The 21,116-nt window shown below is 40.1% G+C and overlaps 2 protein-coding genes across 2 annotated transcripts in view; both read right to left on the bottom strand.

Moving 5' to 3' along the window:
• The window catches only part of LOC129731446 (inactive dipeptidyl peptidase 10), a 728,939-nt gene that overhangs the window by 97,587 nt on the left and 610,236 nt on the right, over positions 1-21,116 (bottom strand). The window contains exon 12 of the mRNA XM_055691455.1: positions 19,187-19,392. Within this exon, the coding sequence (XP_055547430.1) occupies positions 19,187-19,392 (206 nt within the window). The remainder of the gene's footprint in view (positions 1-19,186; positions 19,393-21,116) is intronic.
• LOC129731454 (uncharacterized) lies at positions 9,082-11,252 on the bottom strand. Its single transcript, XM_055691468.1, has 2 exons — positions 10,132-11,252; positions 9,082-10,039 (listed from the first exon to the last, which is right to left on the bottom strand). Exons 1-2 carry the CDS (start codon positions 11,164-11,166, stop codon positions 9,155-9,157), a joined length of 1,920 nt encoding a protein of 639 aa, XP_055547443.1. The 5' UTR covers positions 11,167-11,252; the 3' UTR covers positions 9,082-9,154.

Genomic DNA, 21,116 nt, shown 5'->3' with positions numbered 1-21,116 from the left:
AGTGCATGTTCAGTTATGATTTCATCTTTCGATAAATCATGATCCGGAATTTCGATTGAAGGGATGTCAAGGCTTTCGTCTTTACATATCGGTTCCTCGGGTCCGCGAAAGGACTGGTCTGGTTGTATTGTACAACAAATATTATTCAGCTGGTATTCGGTTACATGAGACACCAAGTTCTCTGGATTTTTTTCGGCGCCGCGATGTAAATACGGGGTCTCTTCAATGGTGAGCTTAATGCCGAAAGCTTTCCAGAAATCTGTACCGAGAATTAGTTCTTTGGCGATTTCAGGAATCACTGCTGTTGGGACAACTTTTGTTTTACCGTTGAAAGTATAAGGAATATAGGCAAACCCTACACAGGTAAGAGGGTGTCCGTTAGCTGCATGCACTTTAACTCTACTTTGATTTATTTTCAGGTTTAACTGATTCAAAAGACCGACAGTATTTATTACTGTTATGCTCGCACCCGAGTCAAGAAGCCCGTGTAATTTTTTTCCCAGTATTTCTACCGTTAAATGAGGACAACTTGCTGGACTAGTGTTTATTTGAAAGATGCGGTCAAAATAATTGAAGTTCTCCTGGGACGACGGCAGGCGTTTCTGGGCCGCCCCGAGGTTTAGTTTTTTTGAGTACTCGATCGCGGCAGATGCTTATTCGGACACGTCCTAACCGTGAATGACGATTCACCGCAGACGTGGCAAAAGATGGAACGCGGTTCTGGACAATTAGGGTACCAGTGCCCATGTTTCCTGCAATTCCAGCACAAGTCTGTCGTAGGTTCTTTGCAATTTTCATTTGGTGAGTCTTTTTTTATTGAATTTTCTATTTTACTTTTCCCGTTTGTATAATTCTTGGTTCTGAAGAGTGCATTTACTTCCTCATCGGAACTTTGCTCTAGGTCTTCGTTTGTTGTACTATTTAGTTGATTGATTATATTGGGTCTCTGATTGACCGGAGCGAATAAGCTCGGTTCGAGACTATCGAAATTGTAACAATATTCCGTTAGTTGATTAAGCGAATAAACAGGAGTTAAAGACAGTCTCCTTTTGTATGACAATTTCATATTTTCAAAAATTAGCTGTAGTTTCTGTTGATCATCTATTTGATAGGACAAGCTTTGGAACAGTCTTTCCATATCAGACAGATATACGCTAAATCGTTCATTTCCTTTTTGCTTTCGTTCTTTAATAGCATCTTCGACTGATTTGTCTTGATTAGGGTGTTCGTAGTTTAGTCTAAGATAGTAGAGAAGATGGTTCCAAGTTTGGAACTTTTCCCAATACGTGAAAAACCACTTCCTAGCTTCTCCTGTGAAAAAAAGATACGATTGCTGGAGAAGTTGGTCGTCTGAGACCTGATTTGCTCTAGCCAATATAGTGACTTGTCTAATAAAGTCTGCTACGGATAGCGACCGATGACTTTGCTCGCCACTAAATTGGATTTGCCATTTTTCCATTTTGGTTTTAAGATAACCGTCGTTATAACTGCGATTAACATTTATATTCTGTTGGAAATTTGATGCATTCAACGTGTTTCGTGTGTTACTATTCAGAAGAGGAAAACTCTGTCTTGCTCTCGCGTTTCCTATCGGGTTATTTCTATTTGGCTGGGGGATTGGTGTTTCGGGCCACGATGCCTGATTGTTTATCAGGGAACGACGCGGTGAAAGTGTCGGGGTTCCCATTTGGTCCATTTCATTAAGGTAATCTGAAATTGATTGCCTAATTACTTCCCTGATATATGTTCTCAGATCTGAAGTGGATTCTTCGCAATTACGGTTTGCGTCTTGGGAACTTTGTTGCTGAGTTTGAGCAGTTCCTGATGTTTGCGGTAATTGGTTCGGGAGGTGTAGGCGATTCAAGTTTTCTGTGATCGAACGAATGTTTATCGGAGAGATATTCTGAAATTGGGAATCGTCCCTGGGTTGTGGTTGCCCGATTGGCTGATTCAAAGGCGCGTTTGAAACGGTAGTTAATGGGGGCGGAAATTCGAACTGAGCTATACGTAGTGTTTGCCCGTTATTTCTAATTGCGTGGTTTACCGCGTGATTTCGTATAAACCTGTTTGATGTCATATTCGCGAAACTACTAGAATCTGCGTTCCATTCCGCGTTTTCGGAACCCGTTCGGTTACCTCTTGATTCTAATTCATTCTGTTGCGGTGTTGTTTCTGTACGATTTACCGATTCGATAGCATTCGATTCTCGCGACGCGGCTGAGTTGATCTCTAGTGACCGGATACCTGTAGTACTCGGGGGGATGTTTTCGGGGTAATACCACCCTAGAAGTCTCTGAACTTTTTCTAAAAGCTCTTTCTTAATTTCGAGGTCCGCGGCCTTTGCCCGAAGGATACGATTTTTCAAGTGTATCAGTCTAGATCGGTACTTAGGGTTATGTCGCAAAGCAAGTGCTGCTCCAATTTCAGTGAGTTTCGTTCCAATGATCGTCTTCTCGCTTTCGATTGTCAAATCAGTCATATAGCATGGTAATTCTACTCTGTCTTGTTTCAACCAATAGCGCAACGCTCTTTTCATGTGCTCTATTGGCACCCCTTGCTCAACCGTTTCTCCTCTTAAGGAGAGCTCGTAAATCAGCTCGTCCTCCTCTAAATCATCTGCCATGTAATCATACATTATCAAATTGATCAAAATTACCGAATATGGTAGGTTGAAATTGTTAATATACAAACTATAGAATGTTAGTACTAGCAAAGAGTATTGAAACAAACTTAGAATAGACTTTAGGTTTTTATAAAGAAAGAGAAATTATTAGAAAAAAATTTAAAGTGTCGTATGCTATACTAAAGTTAATTAAATTCTACAAATTCTTACTACCTACAAATCGGAAAATCTTATACTTATGCAAAAAGAAAATTATTCTAAAAATTATTAGCAAAATTCAAATCAAACGTTATCGCTCTCAATCCTGTAGTTGGGCGCCAAAAATGTAACAGTAAAGCCACGCCAGACGGGATCACCAGCTTTACTGTACTGGCACAAAATGATTTCCTAGTCGCTCGGGATCGCTTTAAAGTGACGGAACCTTTGTCGGACCGATATTACCCACTGGTAACTATCGCCGTGCCCGCAAAACGATAGGCTCTCCTCCGTGACTACCCTTCGAAAACTCCCCCGCTTAAGCGCCAGTACCGACAAATGTCTGTACTGCGGGGAAGCGTGTTTTGTACCGGCCCGGCTAAATCCTCTCAGGGCAGGTCAGGTAAAACGACTAACTGTCAAAGCGAAAATCTACAGGACGGTAACGATAGCGGAACGGTAGGCTTTCTTACTGGTAATGCAACACAGTAGTACAGTGCGTACTCATTTATTTTCGTCTTCCCTTCTTTATCGACCCTGTACAACTTTGTCGCGCATGCGGTATTTTTTTAAATCTAACCTGTTTGCTGGTTTCTTGCTGATTCCACGACGACGAAGATTGTCGCTTAGCTACCACTTGGTCGTCACCAAGGAGCTGTCTAGCGGGAAATTGGCTGGTAACGGTTGTTGGTAATAAACGGGTTGAGGGCGCCGGGCATAAAACTTTGCCGACGGACGCTGGGGAGGACTCCTGTCAACTCCCTGATATTCCTAGCGGAAAATAAAAAAACCTTCGCCTGAAGGTTTCTTCAGGCGAGCGACATCAACTATAACGTTGTACTATTACTACGGCAATGCACAAATAGTTTTACCTTTTAGTTTACGATTGGTACTATCACTAGTTTAAGATTCATTCACAGCCTCACGTGGCCAGCAGCCTATCTATTAAAATTATTTATTTAATTATTTTCATAATTTAATTTTCCCTCTAACTCACTCTCTCTTCTCTTTAGTCTTTTTATAACTTTTCTTCCGCTACGGTATTATTTTTCTTCCGGTTATAATTTTAGTTAACTTCTTCCGTTTCAGCACTTTATCTCATTTCAAAAAATATCTAAAAGCCTTTAGCTTAACCTCGATAGTCTCGGCCGCCTTTGAGGAAGGTTCACCAGTAATAGACCGATGCTCAGCTATCGCTAACTATTCGGAGCCAGAGTTTTGGCTCCCGCGGCACGAAGTAACGCTTTACGTGCCTTGCTCTGATTGGTCGATCAATATGGAGAAAAACGAAAGCTCATATTGATTTGCTTTATCGACTGTTATTTTTGGCTTTCGAAAAGTAGCCTGGCTTCAAACCCCGTCTACGGAAGCTTTAATTGTGAGTGGTATAAATATGCAATTCGACTTGGATTGCCGTGCTTTGAATCTCATGGCGATGTAATCATTTACGGCTTACAATCTTGAACCCGGATTTATTTCACTCGACCAGGCAAACAATGCCAACACTTGTTCACACGTCTTTTGTTTTATATTCTATCGGAGCGATCACCGATCACACGTCCGATACTGTTGCGAGCTCGGCACAGAATGATGGTCATTTGAATTGAGAAAAGTTTCACAGAGCGCGAACGCATCACAATTGTATGTGTTTATCAAATGTGAAAATAAATCGAATTTGGGGATGATACTTCTGCAGTTCCACTGTAACACAGTGACAAAATTTCTAACCTCTTTCGACGTATTAGTCATCGAAAGATACGATAGCTGAAATGAGGGGCCAAGTTGCTGTGAGTTGCTTCAAAAAGGTTTTCACTGTAGGGAGAAGGGCAAGAATAATGTTTTGAAGGGGATCTGGTATGTTGAATGTTTTAAATATCCAGTCCACAATATCAGAGAATTTTATTAACCCTGTTTCTTTTATGTCTTCTGATCGAGAAATGGGTGCACGAGGGGTTTTTGGTGCCCCAGGAAGCGGTGGGTACTCCTGGTTTGATTTGAAATTAAAACCGGGGGGTACTTGCTTCGGTTTTTCTTCACCGCTTCCTTTTTGTGTTGTCTTATTGGTCATTCCGCTAGGGATTATCTTACGACCTTCGCGAGAAAGATTAGGAGAGTTGAGCATTCTCCTCTTCCTAGATCCCTCTGGCAAGGCATAAGAACACCCTTCGACGGGATCGTCAGATGTACACTCATCGGTTGGCAAAAAGGAAAAGATGTTTCCTGTCGAGGGTGGCTCAGCCCTCTCAAGCATTTCTGCAAAAGAGCGCTTTGATCGTTCCTTAAGGGAACGCTTAATTTTTTCCTCGCGCTGTTTGTACGCGGGACAAGCCGAAAGGTCATGCCGAGTTCCCTCGCAGTAAAGACACTTTTCAGTATCCTCACTGCAAGCGGTCTCAGCATGATTGCCTCCGCACTTGCTGCAGCGTGCCTTGTTGCAGCAGTAGGTGGCTGTATGACCTAACTGCTTGCAGTTTTGGCAATGCATCACCCGCGGTACGAACAGGCGTACAGGCAGACGAACCCTGTCCAAAGAGATGTAGTTCGGCAGTGCGGATCCGGCGAATGTTACACGGAAAGAATCAGAAGGGAGGAATTTCTTCTTCCCTTCTTCGATGGATACTGAATACATTTGCTTGACATCCAGTATCTTTACATCTTGAATCAGGGAGTTCTTGAAGCAGCCAACCCCGTGACGCAAAATGTCATCGACCGTGAGGCTTCCTTCGGTAACCACACCGTCGATCTCCACGTCCTTGGCAGGGATGTACACGCGGTACTCCCTTGTAAAGAGCTCGTAGCTAGCAATTTCGTTTGCTTGCTTCAAGCTACTCACGACAACTCGCAGTTTGTTCGGCCTCACCTTCGTAATCTCGGTTACGGCCGAAAACTGTTTTGCCAGGTCTTTGCCTATTTGAATTATATTCAAAGGTTTTTTCATGGGCCGGAAGTAAACAACGTAGGGACCGCTAGCGGCATCTGGGTAAGCTTTTACCCGTGTTGCCGGTACCCTTGGTACGTGGCTAGGTAGCGGGGGTGGTACAGGGGAAGGTAAAGGAGAACTGCTGGGGGAAATTTCAATTTCTTCCCCATTTGTTTCCACATCCAGGAAAAGTTGCACCTTCATGTCGTCCATTTTGCGGGAGCGTTACGCTCTACCGCACACAAACGATAAATATTCGAATGTGTGGGGGGGATCAAATAGGTGATATTAAATTTTTAAAACAATTTTTCAAACTACAATGAATCAAAATAAAAAAAAAGACAGTAATATCAATACTAATAACAATAGTAATTATAGTAATAATAATAATAATAATAATAATAATAATAATAATAATAATAATTATAATAATAATAACTACAATAATAATAATAATATTAATAATAATAATATTGATAGTAATAATATAAATAATAATGATAAAAAATCTAAAGTGAATACTTCACCGAACGTCTAAGTGACGACCTCACGGCTGATAGTAGGATCAATCGAGTGTCTCCGCAGAACAAACAATGACGATCCAGCTTCGTGTTGTGAAACAGTGGCCGTATCCTACACGCGACCTTGTAGATGCCACTTGTAGTTGACTTCCACTCGCTCGATCGTATGGTGGTCCGTGCTGCTAGCGGGGTAAAAGCGGTGCGGGAGATTTATTCTTGCTGATATATCAGCTGCGTATCAGATCACTGGCGGGGTAGCCTGCCCCTACCAGTGTGCAGAAGATGTTTCTGTCGATATACTGCAGGCTATTGTTATCGCACAGCACAAGAAATAATCGAAAAAAAAAACGTACGATAACTCGTGTATTGTTATTTTGCGAATCAAACGGAGATAAACAATTTGCGTCTAATCGAGACGAAAGCAAAACAACGAATGATGTGCGAATTATGTGTGCAAATAAACTTTTAACTATTGTTCCTGTTCACAACGGGAGCAACACTTTTGATCTGTTTTACTTGATTAGAGATAAATTTATTCATACTTGTTGCCTGATATTCGAAATTTTGGTTGATAAGTACTAGGTCGACATTGTCGGGGTTTCCTGCTATGAATTTAATTGCGGAACGTAACACATTAATGAGTCCTCTTATAGTTCGTTTTGGAAATAGATTGTTAATTTTTATGTTGACAGATTTCAACTTATATTCGAGCGTATTTGTTAGATGAGTGGTAATTTTTATTTTATTGCTTAGACCTGCGATGTAGTTTATGTTATTTTTTAAATCGTTCAAGTTTATTTTGTGTATTATTCTCTCATATCCTTTCTTAATTTTGACGCGATCGACGTTAAACGCTATCAGCCCGTTGTCATTTGCTACGTCTTGATATGTTGTTGCCGTTGTCACCGCGAAAAGCCTGAAATGATGATGTATTGTTCTTGATTATGGTGTTTTTGATTTTTAATTCGATTTTTATGGATTTTAATGTTATTTTAATCAGTAAAGGTTAAGTCATTATCGGTTTCTATGGATGCTATTTTCAAAGGGTCTTGGTCCTTGTTTAAGCGTTGTGTAATTTTAATATATTTATTATCATTTGGGTTTAGTTGAGGGGGTTGTTGTTTGTTTATGTGTTTCTTCTCGTAGGCTTCTTTACATTTGTTTAGTTCTATTTTAACCGCCGACTGTAATTTGGCAGAGTTTTCAATTATCTCTTCGACATTTACAATGTTTCTGTTGTTAAAAACTATTTCAAGTGGTTTCCTTTTGGTAACCGAGTGAAACGTGTTATTATAAATGTCAGTGATAATGTTTACTTGGTCGATGGTCGACATGTTATGGTTTTTGTGTTTTAATGTGCGGTATAACTCAATCAAAGTCGAATGGAACCGCTCGACTATTCCATTTGAGTTCGAATTACTTGCATAATGTATCTCGATGCCTAGATCGTTGAGAAAACCTTGAAAGTCTATAGATTTGAAAGCTGGTTCTTGATCACAGACAATCGTTTTTGGTCTACCGAAAAGTCTTACATGTTCTGTGATTGCTTTCTTCAGGTCGACTATTGTTCGAGACTTCAACGGTATCGTGTTGGCGAATTTCGAAAAAGAGTCGACTACTGTTAGCCATTTTAGACCTTTCATGAAAAAAATGTCCACGTGGACCCGTTCGAATGGTATTTCTCCAAAAACACTCCTACAAACAAGTTGAGAAGGTTTCCTGTCATATTTACTCTTTTTGCAAATATCGCAAGAGTTAATGTAAATTTTAAGTTTTCGATCGATCTCCGGGAAAAAATATCGTTGCCAAATCTGAATCTTATTTTCTTTTATTCATCGCTGGGCGAAGGAATGCGTCTGTTTTATGATTTCGTCTTGCTCGCCGTCCAACCTTACGTCCTCCAGTAGTAGCTCTTTTCATGAAATGTTACTCTCTATGTAGATTTAATAGTAAAGGCACTTCTTAGTTGAGCTGTTTCTTTTTACTTTGAATACGGTACACAGGGAACGTATGTTTTAATGCACTGAATTCACACTTACACGATAAAGTGTATATTTTAGAGCACTGAGTATTGTTACAAATCGCACTTTCTTAGGAAAAGGAAAAAAATTACTCACGTGAACAGAATCAGAAGAATTTTCCTCATCTGGAGTCTTCCGGGTGTAGTGCTTTTGGTCCTGCCTGTGTCGTTCGGGGTTTTTCCATTGTCACAAATCACTCGATATCAGTTCAAGTACGGTTTCCCGGACAAGTGGGTATTCCAAGGCGAATGTAAAATCCCGAAACTCGCGAATATAATCATCATAAACACAGGCGACTGCCGACTGCGCCAATTATAACTTGATTTTTCAAAGTGTTATAAAAAATAAATTTTATTTCTAACTTAAAAGGTTCATACATGAATTTCACTGATTATGAATTACACCTCAACACTACGCGATCCGAATGAAGACTAACTTTATGTGCTAGCTATTAACTACCTGTCTGCTACAGTGAACAACTTAGTCAGCATATTAGTCCGCGACGTTGCCGATTCTCCATGTGAGCCGTCCGCGCGGCGTGATCGTTCCTGGTTGAGCCGGCCGTGTGGCGAGTCCTTTCTGCAAGCTAAGCATTGTCTGCGGTGTTACTATGGGAGTAGTATCTGGAGCCGTTTTTACATATATATATATATATATATATATATATATATATATATATATATATATATATATATATATATATATATATATATATATATATATATATATATATATATATATATATATATATATATATATATATATATATATATATATATATATATATATATACCCCCGCACAAATGAAGTTTCTAGGAAAAAAATGTTTTTTTTTGTTTTTGGATTTTTGTTTTCTCTTTAAAAATTTATTCGATCAGAACATAGGAAAGAAACTAAAAAAATATTGTTTGAAGTCTCTTTTGGTTTCAACACTGGGCAATTTCGCACGGCTCTCTAATGTCGCCTCCATAACAGCCTCTACATTTTCCGATATTACTCGTTTGGAAACGCTAGCTAGCAGTTGAACGTGTTGTTCCGTTCCTTGTATATGTAATGGAATATGCGGATCAGTAAATGGTGAATCATCTTCATTTAAATATGCTATCAATGTTTCATACGGAATGATTCGCGTGAATGGTGGTTCAAATACGTTATTTTTATCAGTCAAATCGATCATTTTCGTGTAATCGAAGCAATGGAAGTTTATATCTGGTTTTTTATATTCTCTAAGTTCCGATGGGTCTTCAACATTGTCTCGATATCGTAAAATTTTCTTGATAGCAGAGTCGCGCACCTCTTTCCTATCATCAAACAACATTGATAGCAAGATATTTTCCGACTGTGCAAAATATGGATTATTTTTAATTACATGATTGACAACAGTGCGTAAATTTGGCTCCAGAAATTGTGCCCAAGTAATGTACTTGAAAAATAATACACTACCGTACACGACAGAGCTGTAATACTTGATATTAAAATACATTGGCACATAAACCTTAATTATAAATTCAACCAGAATTCTTAAATTTTTAGGTGGTTTTTTCATTGTCACATATAATCGTAATAATCTAGCAGCCTTGGTGAGCCAGCGAGAATGTACAATTTTCCCTGGTTTTATGTTAGCCAGATCCACAGAAACCACGCCATTAGAAATTGCATGTGCCATGTCGTATAAGTACTGCGAATCGGTGGAATATTCGTGCTGTTCTGCAACAGGAGGCATATTTTCCAACGCAATTCTCTGAAAGTCGCTCACCACCTAAAAATATATAATAATTAAATAAATTTATTATGATTTCACCATTCAAAATGTTAGAAAATTATAATAAATGAGTGATAGCAATGACTTACCGGAAGAGCTTCAGAATTTTCAATTTGCTTGCTTAGTTTCCCGGTTGTTGATGTTGGTCCAGTGGTGGATGATTTATCCAAAACCCCAAACAAATGTCGAAACGGAAGTTCGTTGAAGTGTAGAAGGCAAACAAACCAATGCAATGGTCTTTTTAGCAGCAATTCGAATCTTCGTATAATTCCACCGTGTGTGCCAGTGTTTGTTGGCTCACCGTCAGTGCATATGCCAATCAATGCATCCAGAGATATGTTTTTATCGTTGAAAAATTCATTCAATTTTGTTGTTTTGTATTCAGCACTTTCCTCTACCAGTCTTGCGTAACCAATCAATCGAGAATTCGGTTCTCTCAAAATAACAAGGTGAGGTTCTTTTACCATCCTACTATGATACTTACCATCAATTTTTTCTCTCGTATAAGTATCATCTTTTCTGCCGTTTAATGAAAACGCTATTAAACTGGAATCATCAAACCTTTTGCGGAGCACTATTCGTCTGCATTTCTCTCTTTCTCTACGAACTTTCGATTTATCCATGATGAGAGGTTCGCCATGCTGATCTTTCATTTCAAAATCTTTGAAAAGACTGGTTGCCAATGCTGACGCTACTCTATCAGACACACCAAATCTGTCACTCATCAAGGCAAAGTTAAAACAATCGTATCTTTCTGTGTATTGTGAACTTGTGCTTCTATTCATAACATCTTCATCAACCGTCATCGGTACGTCTACGTATGTTGTATCATCGGGATCTTCGTATGTTGGCATTGATGACGATGTCCCTTGCTCTTCAATTTCCATCAGAAATGCATCAATTGTTAGTCTTCTCTGTTTATGTTGATCGTGCATAAACTCTTTGAGGCGTTCTGGAACCAAACCGCAGTTACATTGAGCTGCCGTCAAATCGCATTTACATGCTCCAATATAAAAAATTTCGTTCAGAGTACCGGTAAACACTAAAAGGTTAATTTCGGCTCGGTATTTGTCAACCAATCTATTCAATTTAACAGCAACATATTTTTTTGAAATTATTTCCATACCAAGTTTTTCCCAAATTCCAACCAACCTATCTATTACGTGATTAGAGAATTGTTTATAAGAAAACTTTTTTTTTTTTTTTTTTACATTCGTTGTTTTGCTTTCGTCTCTATTAGACGCAAAATGTTTATCTCCGTTTGAGTTCGCAAAATAACAATACACGAGTTATCGTACGGGTGTTTTTTTGTCGATTAGTTCTTGTGCTGCGCGATAACAATAGCCTGTTATATATCGGCAGAAACATCTGCACACTGGTAGGGGCAGGCTACCCCGCCAGTGATTCGATACGCAGCTGATATATCAGCAAGAATAATTCTCCCGCACCGCTGTTACCCCTCTAGCAGCACGGACCACCATACGATCGAGCGAGTGGAAGTCAACTACAAGTGGCATCTACAAGGTCGCGTGTAGGACACGGCCAATGCGTCTCAACACGAAGCTGGATCGTCATTGTTTGTTCTGCGGAGACGCTCGATTAATTCTTCTATCAGCCGTGAGGTCGTGACTTAGACGTTCGGTGACGTATTACCTTTAGAATTTTTACTTATATTATCAATATTATTACTATGTTATGATATTATTATTAATATTATTATTGATATTGTTTTTGTTATTATTAATATTATTACTATAATTATTATTATTATTATTATTACTATTGTTATTAGAATTAGTATTACCGTCTTTTTTTTATTTGATCCATTGTAGATTGAAAAATTGTTTTTAAAATTTAATATCAACTACTTGAGCCCCCCCCCATATTCGAATATTTATCGTTTGTGTGCGGTAGAGCGTAACGCTCCCGCAAAATGGACGACATGCAGGTGCAACTTTTCCTGGAGGTGGAAACAAACGGGGAAGAAATTGAAATTTCTCCCATCAGCTCACCCCTACCTTCCCCTGTGCCCTCCCCTTTGCCAAATCCTGTACCAAGAGTACCGGAAGTACGGGTAAAAGCTTACCCAGATGCCGCTGGCGGTCCCTACGTTGTTTTTTTCCGGCCCATAAAGAAGCCATTGAATATTATTCAAATTGGCAAAGACCTTGCAAAACATTTTTCGGCCGTAACCGAGATTACGAAGGTGAGGCCGAACAAACTGCGAGTTGTCGTGAGTAGCTTGAAGCAAGCAAACGAAATTGCTGGCTACGAGCTCTTCACGAGAGAGTATCGCGTGTACATCCCTGCCAAGGATGTAGAAATCGACGGTGTGGTTACCGAGGGGAATCTCACTGTCGATGACATTTTGCGTCATGGAGTTGGCTGTTTAAAAAACCCTTGATGCAAAGTGTAAAGATACTGGATTGCAAGCAATTGCATTCAGTATCCATCGAAGAAGGGAAGAAGAAATTCCTCCCTTCGGATTCCTTCCGAGTAACATTCGCCGGATCCGCGCTGCCGAACTACGTCCGCTTGGACAGGGTTCGTCTACCTGTACGCCTGTTCGTACCGCGGGTCATGCATTGCCAAAACTGCAAGCAGTTAGGTCACACAGCCACCTACTGCTGCAACAAGGCACGCTGTAGCAAGTGCGGAGGCAATCATGCTGAGAACGCTTGCAGTGGGGATACTGAAAAGTGTCTTTATTGCGAGGGAACTAGGCATGACCTTCCGGCATGTCCCGTGTACAAACAGCGCGAGGAAAAAATTAAGCGTTCCCTTAAGGAACGATCAAAGCGCTCTTTTGCAGAAATGCTTAAGAGGGCTGAGCCACCCTCGACATGAAACATCTTTTCCTTTTTGCCAACCGATGAGGGTACATCTGACGATCCCGTCGAAGGGTGTTCCTATGCCTTGCCAGAGGGATCTAGGAAGGGGAGAATGCTCAACTCTCCTAATCTTTCTCGTAAAGGTCGCAAGATAACCCCTAGCGGAATGACCAATAAGACAACACAAAAAGGAAGCGGTGAAGAAAAACCCAAGCAAGTACCCCCCGGTTTTAATTTCAAATCAAACCAGGAGTACCCACCGCTTCCTGGGGCACCAAAAACCCCTCGTGCACCCATTTCTCGATCAGAAGACATAAAAGAAACAGGGTTCATAAAATTCTCTGATATTGTGGACTGGATATTTAAAACATTCAACATACCAGATCCCCTTCAAAACATTCTTCTTGCCCTTCTCCCAACAGTGAAAACCTTTTTGAAGCAACTCACAGCAACTTGGCCCCTCATTTCAGCTATCGTATCTTTCGATGACTAATACGTTGAAAGAGGTTAGGAATTTTGTCACTGTGTTACAGTGGAACTGCAGAAGTATCATCCCCAAATTTGATTTATTTTCACATTTGATAAACACATACAATTGTGATGCGTTCGCGCTTTGTGAAACTTTTCTCATTTCAAATGACCAACTTAATTTCCACGATTTTAACATCATTCGTCGAGATCGAGACTCACACGGTGGAGGGGTACTTTTAGGGATCAAAAAGTGCTATTCTTTTTTCCGAATCGACCTCCCCTCGATCTCGAATATTGAAGTTGTTGCCATTCAAACGAATATGAATGGAAAAGACCTTTGCCTTGTTTCGTTATATATTCCCCCATCCGCGCGGATTGAACAGAAGCAACTCCTTGATATAGCAGAATTGCTTCCCGCACCTTTTTTGATTTTGGGAGATTTTAACTCTCACTGTTCGCTATGGGGGTCGCTGTACGACGACAACCGATCTTCTTTAATTTGTAACTTGATCGACGACTTCAATATGACACTTTTGAATACTGGGGAAGCGACACGTGTACCTAATCCTCCAGCACGTGAAAGCGTGCTTGACCTATCCCTCTGCTCGACATCACTTGCGTTAGATTGCCAGTGGAAAGTAATCAACGATCCCCACGGTAGTGATCATCTTCCAATCGTTATATCAATTGCTAATGGTTCAACTCCCCCGAACCCAATCAATATTTCCTACGACCTTACACGTAATATTGATTGGAAGCGTTATGAGTCTATTACAGCGGAATCTATCGAGACTCACGAGGAACTTCCTCCGGAGGAAGAATACGCGTTCTTAGCTGGCTTGATAATCGACGCCGCGACGCAAGCTCAGACGAAACCGATACCCGGGGTAACGATTAGACAACGCCCTCCCAACAAATGGTGGGACAAAGAGTGCTCTGAGCTGTACGCGCGAAGGTCCGCGGCGTATAAGGACTACCGGGAGTACGGCACTGTCAACCTACTACGAAAGTACGAGGCACTGGGCAGGCAGATGAAGAGCTTAGTAAAGGCGAAAAAACGCGGGTACTGGCGGCGGTTCGTAAACGCGTTGTCGAGGGAAACAGCGATGAGCACTCTTTGGGATACCGCCAGGCGCATGCGGAACCGTGACGTTTCGAATGAGAGTGAGGAGTATTCAGATCGCTGGATACTCGATTTTGCCAAAAAGGTCTGTCCGGATTCTGTACCGGAACAGAAAACCTTTCGCGACGCGTTTATAGTAACTACGGAAGAGCCTCCATTTTCGATGTTGGAATTTTCAATGGCTCTCCTGTCGTGCAACAATAAGGCTCCAGGGTTAGATAGAATAAAATTCAACCTGTTGAAGAATCTACCCGACTCTGCAAAAAGACGCTCGTTGGACTTGTTCAACAAGTTTCTTGAGCTAAATATTGTTCCGCATGACTGGAGGGAGGTAAAAGTCATTGCTATTCGGAAACCCGGGAAACCTGCCTCTGATCACAATTCATATAGGCCGATTGCGATGCTCTCTTGCCTCCGGAAATTAATGGAGAAAATGATCCTCTTACGGTTAGACAAATGGGTCGAAACAAACGGTTTACTTTCAGATACTCAATTTGGCTTTCGCCGGGGCAAAGGGACGAACGATTGCCTAGCGTTGCTTTCTACTGAAATTCAACTCGCATTTGCTCGAAAAGAGCAAATGGCTCCTGCGTTCTTGGATATTAAGGGGGCTTTTGACTCTGTCTCTGTAGAAGTTTTAAGCGCGAAACTTCATTCGCAGGGACTTTCACTAAATCTGAATAAATTTTTGCTCAATTTGTTGTCAGAAAAGCATATGTATTTCTCACATGGCGATTCGACAACTTCTCGAATTAGTTACATGGGCCTTCCCCAGGGCTCATGTTTAAGTCCTCTCTTATATAATTTTTACGTCAATGACATCGATGAATGTCTTGCAAATTCATGCACGCTAAGGCAACTTGCAGACGATAGCGTTGTATCCATTACTGGTAGCGAGGCTAGCGATCTGCAAGGACCATTGCAAGATACCTTAGACAATTTGTCTGAATGGGCTCTTAAGCTGGGTATCGAATTCTTTACGGAGAAAACTGAGTTGGTCGTTTTTTCTAGGAAGCATAACCCAGCTCAGCTGCAGCTCCTACTAACGGGTTAAACGATCTCTCAGGTTTTAGTCGCAAATATCTCGGGGTCTGGTTCGACTCTAAATGCACCTGGGCTTGTCATATTAGGTATCTGACACGAAAATGCCAACAGAGGATTAATTTTCTTCGTACGATTACCGGAACCTGGTGGGGAGCCCACCTAGGAGACCTTCTAAGGCTTTACCAAACAACGATATTGTCAGTTCTTGAGTACGGCTGTTTCTGCTTTCGCTCCGCTGCGAACACGCACATTATAAAATTAGAGAGAATACAATATCGTTGTTTGCGTATTGCCTTGGGTTGCATGCAGTCGACCCATACGATGAGTCTTGAAGTGTTAGCGGGTATTCTTCCGTTGAAACATCGTTTTTGGAATCTCTCTTACCGGTTGCTAATTCGATGCACAGTTATGAACCCATTAGTAATTGAAAATTTCGAGAGGTTGGTCGACCTTCAATCTCAATCCAGATTTATGACTTTATATTTTGACTATATGGCTCAAGATATTAATCCTTCTTCATACGATTCCTCCAATGTCGCACTTTTAGATACTTCTAATAATGCTATATTCTTCGACACCACCATGAAACAAGACATTTCTGGTATCCCGGATCAATTGCGACCCCAAGAGATCCCTAAGATTTTTTCGAATAAGTTTGAACATGTTAGTTATGATAAAAGGTTTTACACTGACGGATCTAATCTAGATGAGTCCACTGGCTTCGGTGTTTTCCACGAAAATTTTACCGCCTCCTACAAACTCGATGCTCCTGCTTCCGTGTACGTCGCAGAACTTGCTGCTATTCAGTACTCTCTTGGAATCATCGAAACCCTACCCACAGACCACTACTTCATCTTCACAGATAGTCTCAGTGCCATTGAGGCTCTGCGATCGATGAAGCCTGTGAAGCACACCCCGTATTTCCTGGGGAAAATACGGCGGTTTTTAAGTGCTTTAACAGATAAAAATTACCGGGTTACCTTAGCGTGGGTCCCTTCTCATTGCTCGATTCCGGGTAATGAGAAGGCTGACTCTTTTGCTTAGGTGGGTGCTATTGATGGCGATATTTATGAAAGACCAATTGCTTATGATGAATTTTATAGCATTTTGCGTCAGAGAACACTCAACAGTTGGCAATCATCATGGAACTCAGATGAACTGGGACGGTGGCTACATTCCATTTTTCCTAAGGTATCGACGAAAGCATGGTTCAAGGGGTTGGATGTCGGTCGGGACTTCATTCGCGTGATGTCCCGACTTATGTCCAATCACTACACGTTAAACACGCATCTCTTTCGTATAGGGCTTGTAGACAGTAATCACTGCGTTTGTGGCGATGGCTACCATGACATCGAGCATGTTGTTTGGTCGTGTACCGAATACTGTGGTGTTAGGTCCGAGCTTATAGATTCCCTTCGGGCCCGAGGAAAACAACCGAACGTACCCGTTAGAGACATTCTGGGAAGCGGTGATCTCCAGTACATGACACAGCTATACTGCTTTCTGAAAAACGCTGACATTAAAATTTAAAATTTTCTTTGTCTATTTGTCAGATTAAGGATACAAATATGCTATGCTGAAGACACGGAAACGAAGAGCCCGCATCTATGCTTACACAAATATTTTGAACCCACAACAAACAAGAATACAATTGCTCTACCAGTTGAAAAACAAAGTTCCAAAATAATTTTAAGTCAAAATTGTATCTCCCCTCCTCTCACCTTAAATCCCCACTAGCTCGTAGTCGGCCGCGAGAATAAAGAAAAGGCCTCCCTCTTTTCCCTGCTAACGTAGAATTAATACGAATTGTACTTGGCTCAGTAAAACAGAAAATGTATCGTGCCGTGTCAAATAAACTAATTTAATCCTGAAAACTTTTTTTGTTCAGTTTTTGCACGTTCGCTTAAGTAAAAATAATATCTCAAGATATCCAGAACGGTTGGTAAATTAATATCATTCAAATCAGAAGACACACCAGAAACAGCAACATCATGCTTGGGTATATGACTCATTGGGTTTTCGATAGCTGATGATGTTGTTGCTATTTCATCTTGCGGGTTCATTGTAAACTAAAAAAAATATATTTTGACTTTAACAATTTTCACTTTCACTTTCAGGTTTTTATTTTAGGTATTGACTCTTTGGCGGACGATGTAGAATGATTTATGTTGACGTTTCTATCCTATACGAAACCTACACTAGTTCTACACAGAGTGAATAGATAGAGTGACGCAGAGAGAAATTCAGTCAAAACAGCAACACGGTTTTTTTTATGTATCCACCAAAATATATTTCTGGCAGCCCCTTTTTGCTCAAGTTCCAGTTGACTTCAACGGAGTGTTGTTATTGTCAGAGTGAAAAGATAGTTATTGTATTTAAATTTAAAACAAGTTCGTTTGATAAAGTTTGATAGAGATAGATAAAATGAAGTGCGTTTTGTGTAATAACAAAAAACAGTAAGGAATGTGAGTTTTTTTCGGTTCCCGAAGAATCCGATTGTGAGGAAACAGTGGATGGATTTTTTTTGCCTCCCAGCAGACTATTTCATTGACGAAAACACCCGACTTTGCAGTGTTCGTTTGGTTTTTCTGGTTTCAGACTCTGCGTCCCTCTATTTATTCACTCTGGTTCTACAGTGTGCGTGGGAACAGTGGAAACGGAGCGTCCGTGCGTGGTAGCCGTTGTGGTAGCATACCAGCGGTGCTCGCCTGACTGGTCGAAATAAAAATATTACATATGATGTAACAGAGTGATATACGATTTTATGTTAAAAAGGACGCCAACTGCAAACGCCATCTGCAATGAGAATGGCTCAGAAATATGTGTAATTGTGTATGTATGCGCTGAAGACTCAGGACCGAATTCCATGCGAAGCAGGAGAAAACAAAAATCCAAAAACAAAAAAAAAAAACATTTTTTTCCTAGAAACTTCATTTGTGCGGAAAAATAATAGCCATTTCCCTGATTTTTGTCATATAAAGTGCCAAAAATGGTGATTTTTTGATATTTTTTGATATTTTTGTATGGGAGACCCCCTAGGGGGGTCCCAGGGGGGTAACACTAGCATGGGTGGGTCGGCCCTCCAAAGTTAGTGGGGGTCGGTCATACATTTGGACTCGATTGGGGCACTCTAAATGGGTCAAAACAGGATTTTTCGAAATTTGACCTTTTGGGTACCTACACGTTAGTACAAGGGACATCAGAATTCATTTTAGAGGTATGGTTTCTTGAGCAAAGTATCTTATTTTGATCCCTAGAATCCGAAAATCATATGTGCCTAAGCGATTTTTTGATCCCCTACAAATCGAACCGCCCTAATATATATATATATAGTGTTTACAAAACCGTCGAATGTTTTTTTTGTCAAAAATAAATTTATACGCATACTTATTTACTAAATTATACAATAATTTTGTAGAATAGTATTCACAGTTACAATTGATGATCTTGAAATCGCAATTAATATTAGAATATTAGTATGGTCAAACACAACTCCTCTACCCTAGTCATCATATTGATTGTACGTTTCTGTCGAAATTTGTTTTGGAATTACGCTCTGAGTCATTTTCCGACCTCGAATGAAAAGACTTACAAAAGACTGATTAGCAATTGCATTCCCCCATGAAAAACAATGCTACAAGTAGTCCCTACCCGGTATTTTATTTATATACTGACCTGGTGTCTGAACATAACTCCTTCTTTTATAAGTGATTTTGTTAATAAGGCTGTGTGTTGCTCATGAACTTGCGTGTCTGCTGTTCCGTGAATTAATAGAAACTTTTTATTTATAAAATTGCTTGCCTTCATCGATAAATCTGAATCATGTAATGCACGGCCTTCATCAGCTGGCTGACTTACATACCGTTCTGTAAAGAAAGAATCTGAGAGAAATGCAAATTTTATTTTTATAGTTTTGAATTATTATTCACAAATTTAATTGAGAAAAATACAAATAGATACGAAATAACTGAGAATAATTTTGCTTTAATTTTAAAGGGTGCATCACGGAAAAACGATGTAGAATATAACCTAGTTGACCGATCCTTTTCAAACTTTAAAGGTATAGCAATCACTGGCAATATAAAAGTGGTCCCAATGGCGGAATGTCATATATTACTCGACTCAGTTCGACGAACTGAGCATTTTCTGTATGTATGTGTATATGTACAAGTGGTTCTGTTGTTGATGTCCTTGGGCACGAAAGTGACCCCGTTGGCTTCGTTTCAATCCAGGACATAGTTTGAATAGTGGCACGAAGCTAGATCGTAAGTTCCTCGTGTTGCTTTAACAGATGAGGCAGACGCTTCTGTAGATACGCAGACGGACTCGACGCGTATTGATGTTGGGCTTTTTTTCTGTGCGGACTTATTACTGCGACCAGAGACATTTGATCTACTGTGATATTGCCCAGGTGTTTTCTGTACTCGGCACTTCATATTATTGGTGGTATCACTATTGAGGTAAATGATACGCTTTTCATTTATATCCGTGCTTGTGTATGAAAGTTTACCCCTTCGTTTCAAGCTTACTGCTCTACTATACCGAGCCTTCTTCTATCCTACCAATATCACTAAATTAAAATTCCCTGGAGTAAGACTAACGTCTGGCCAGGTTAATTCTAAGAAGGACTTATTATGTCAAGAGGACGGAGTCTTATCGAAACCTCGTTCCCCGTGCCAATATCGCCAATTACAATTTCGTGGAGAGGATAAATATTTCTAAGATCAGTTTTATTATAAGAAGGCCTTATTTTGTCAAGAGAAAGTAGTCTTATCGAAACCTTGTTTTTCCTTCCAACATCCCGTCACAATCACAATTATCGCAATCGCGGTGCTCCCACAGACCGTTATTATAAAATAAATGTACCAGAAGATCTGAGTACATTCGATTCGTTGTGACGTCCAGAATCTCTGGTCAAAATTTTAAAACCATCGTACGGTAAATTTTTGAGTAATGCCCTTTTGAAAATCATAAAGTACAAAAAAGTGATATAAAAACGACGAAATACTTATTGTAAAGCACGTTTTTCAACCACCATTTTATTAAATAACTTCCAAAACAGTTTCTACACATTCCAAGAATTATATTTCAAGACATTAACAATTGGTGGAAAGATTTATTTGGAAATCCCACAGTGCACAGTGGGCTAAATCCGAAAAATCGTGATCGTTCTAGATTTGACTGTGAATAATTGATTTTATGTACTCAATGTCTTCAGCAAAATTGTTTAATAGAACAAGGCCTTATCTCTGGCGTTTTTAATTTTTCGATCAATCCACCTAACAGTTAGATGAAAAAAATAATTTTTTTACATTTTTTCCATTGCCACCCTACTGTATAGTATTGGATCTTATTTTTTTATTCAATTAAATTACACAATGTTTCTGGATACTAACTGTCAGTAAGCCGTTAGAACACCACCCGTGGAAAATGTCGACTAGCCGCTGGAGTTCGACACAGTCTGCGATGTTTTGTATAATCTTTAACAGCTTCCCGAGCAGCACACATTGTTACAATGAAGCAAATGTAACTTTTAATGCTGCAATCAAAGATTGTAATAATTCGCATCCGTAACTTTTATTCAACTTGTAAGTAACTAAAAAGC

The sequence above is a fragment of the Wyeomyia smithii genome, chromosome 1 (assembly GCF_029784165.1).
Source record: "Wyeomyia smithii strain HCP4-BCI-WySm-NY-G18 chromosome 1, ASM2978416v1, whole genome shotgun sequence".
In the NCBI taxonomy this organism is placed as follows: Eukaryota; Metazoa; Arthropoda; class Insecta; order Diptera; family Culicidae; genus Wyeomyia; species Wyeomyia smithii.
The sequence above is the reverse complement of the archived record's forward strand: the minus strand, read 5'-3'. Positions and strand labels throughout refer to the sequence as shown.

Coding starts and splice junctions, on each gene's coding strand:
- LOC129731454 (XM_055691468.1), bottom strand. CDS start 11,166: ATGGAAATAATTTCAAAAAAATATGTTGCTGTTAAATTGAATAGATTG. Junction 10,040..10,131: donor AAAATTCTGAAGCTCTTCCG/GTAAGTCATTGC, acceptor ATATATTTTTAG/GTGGTGAGCGACTTTCAGAG.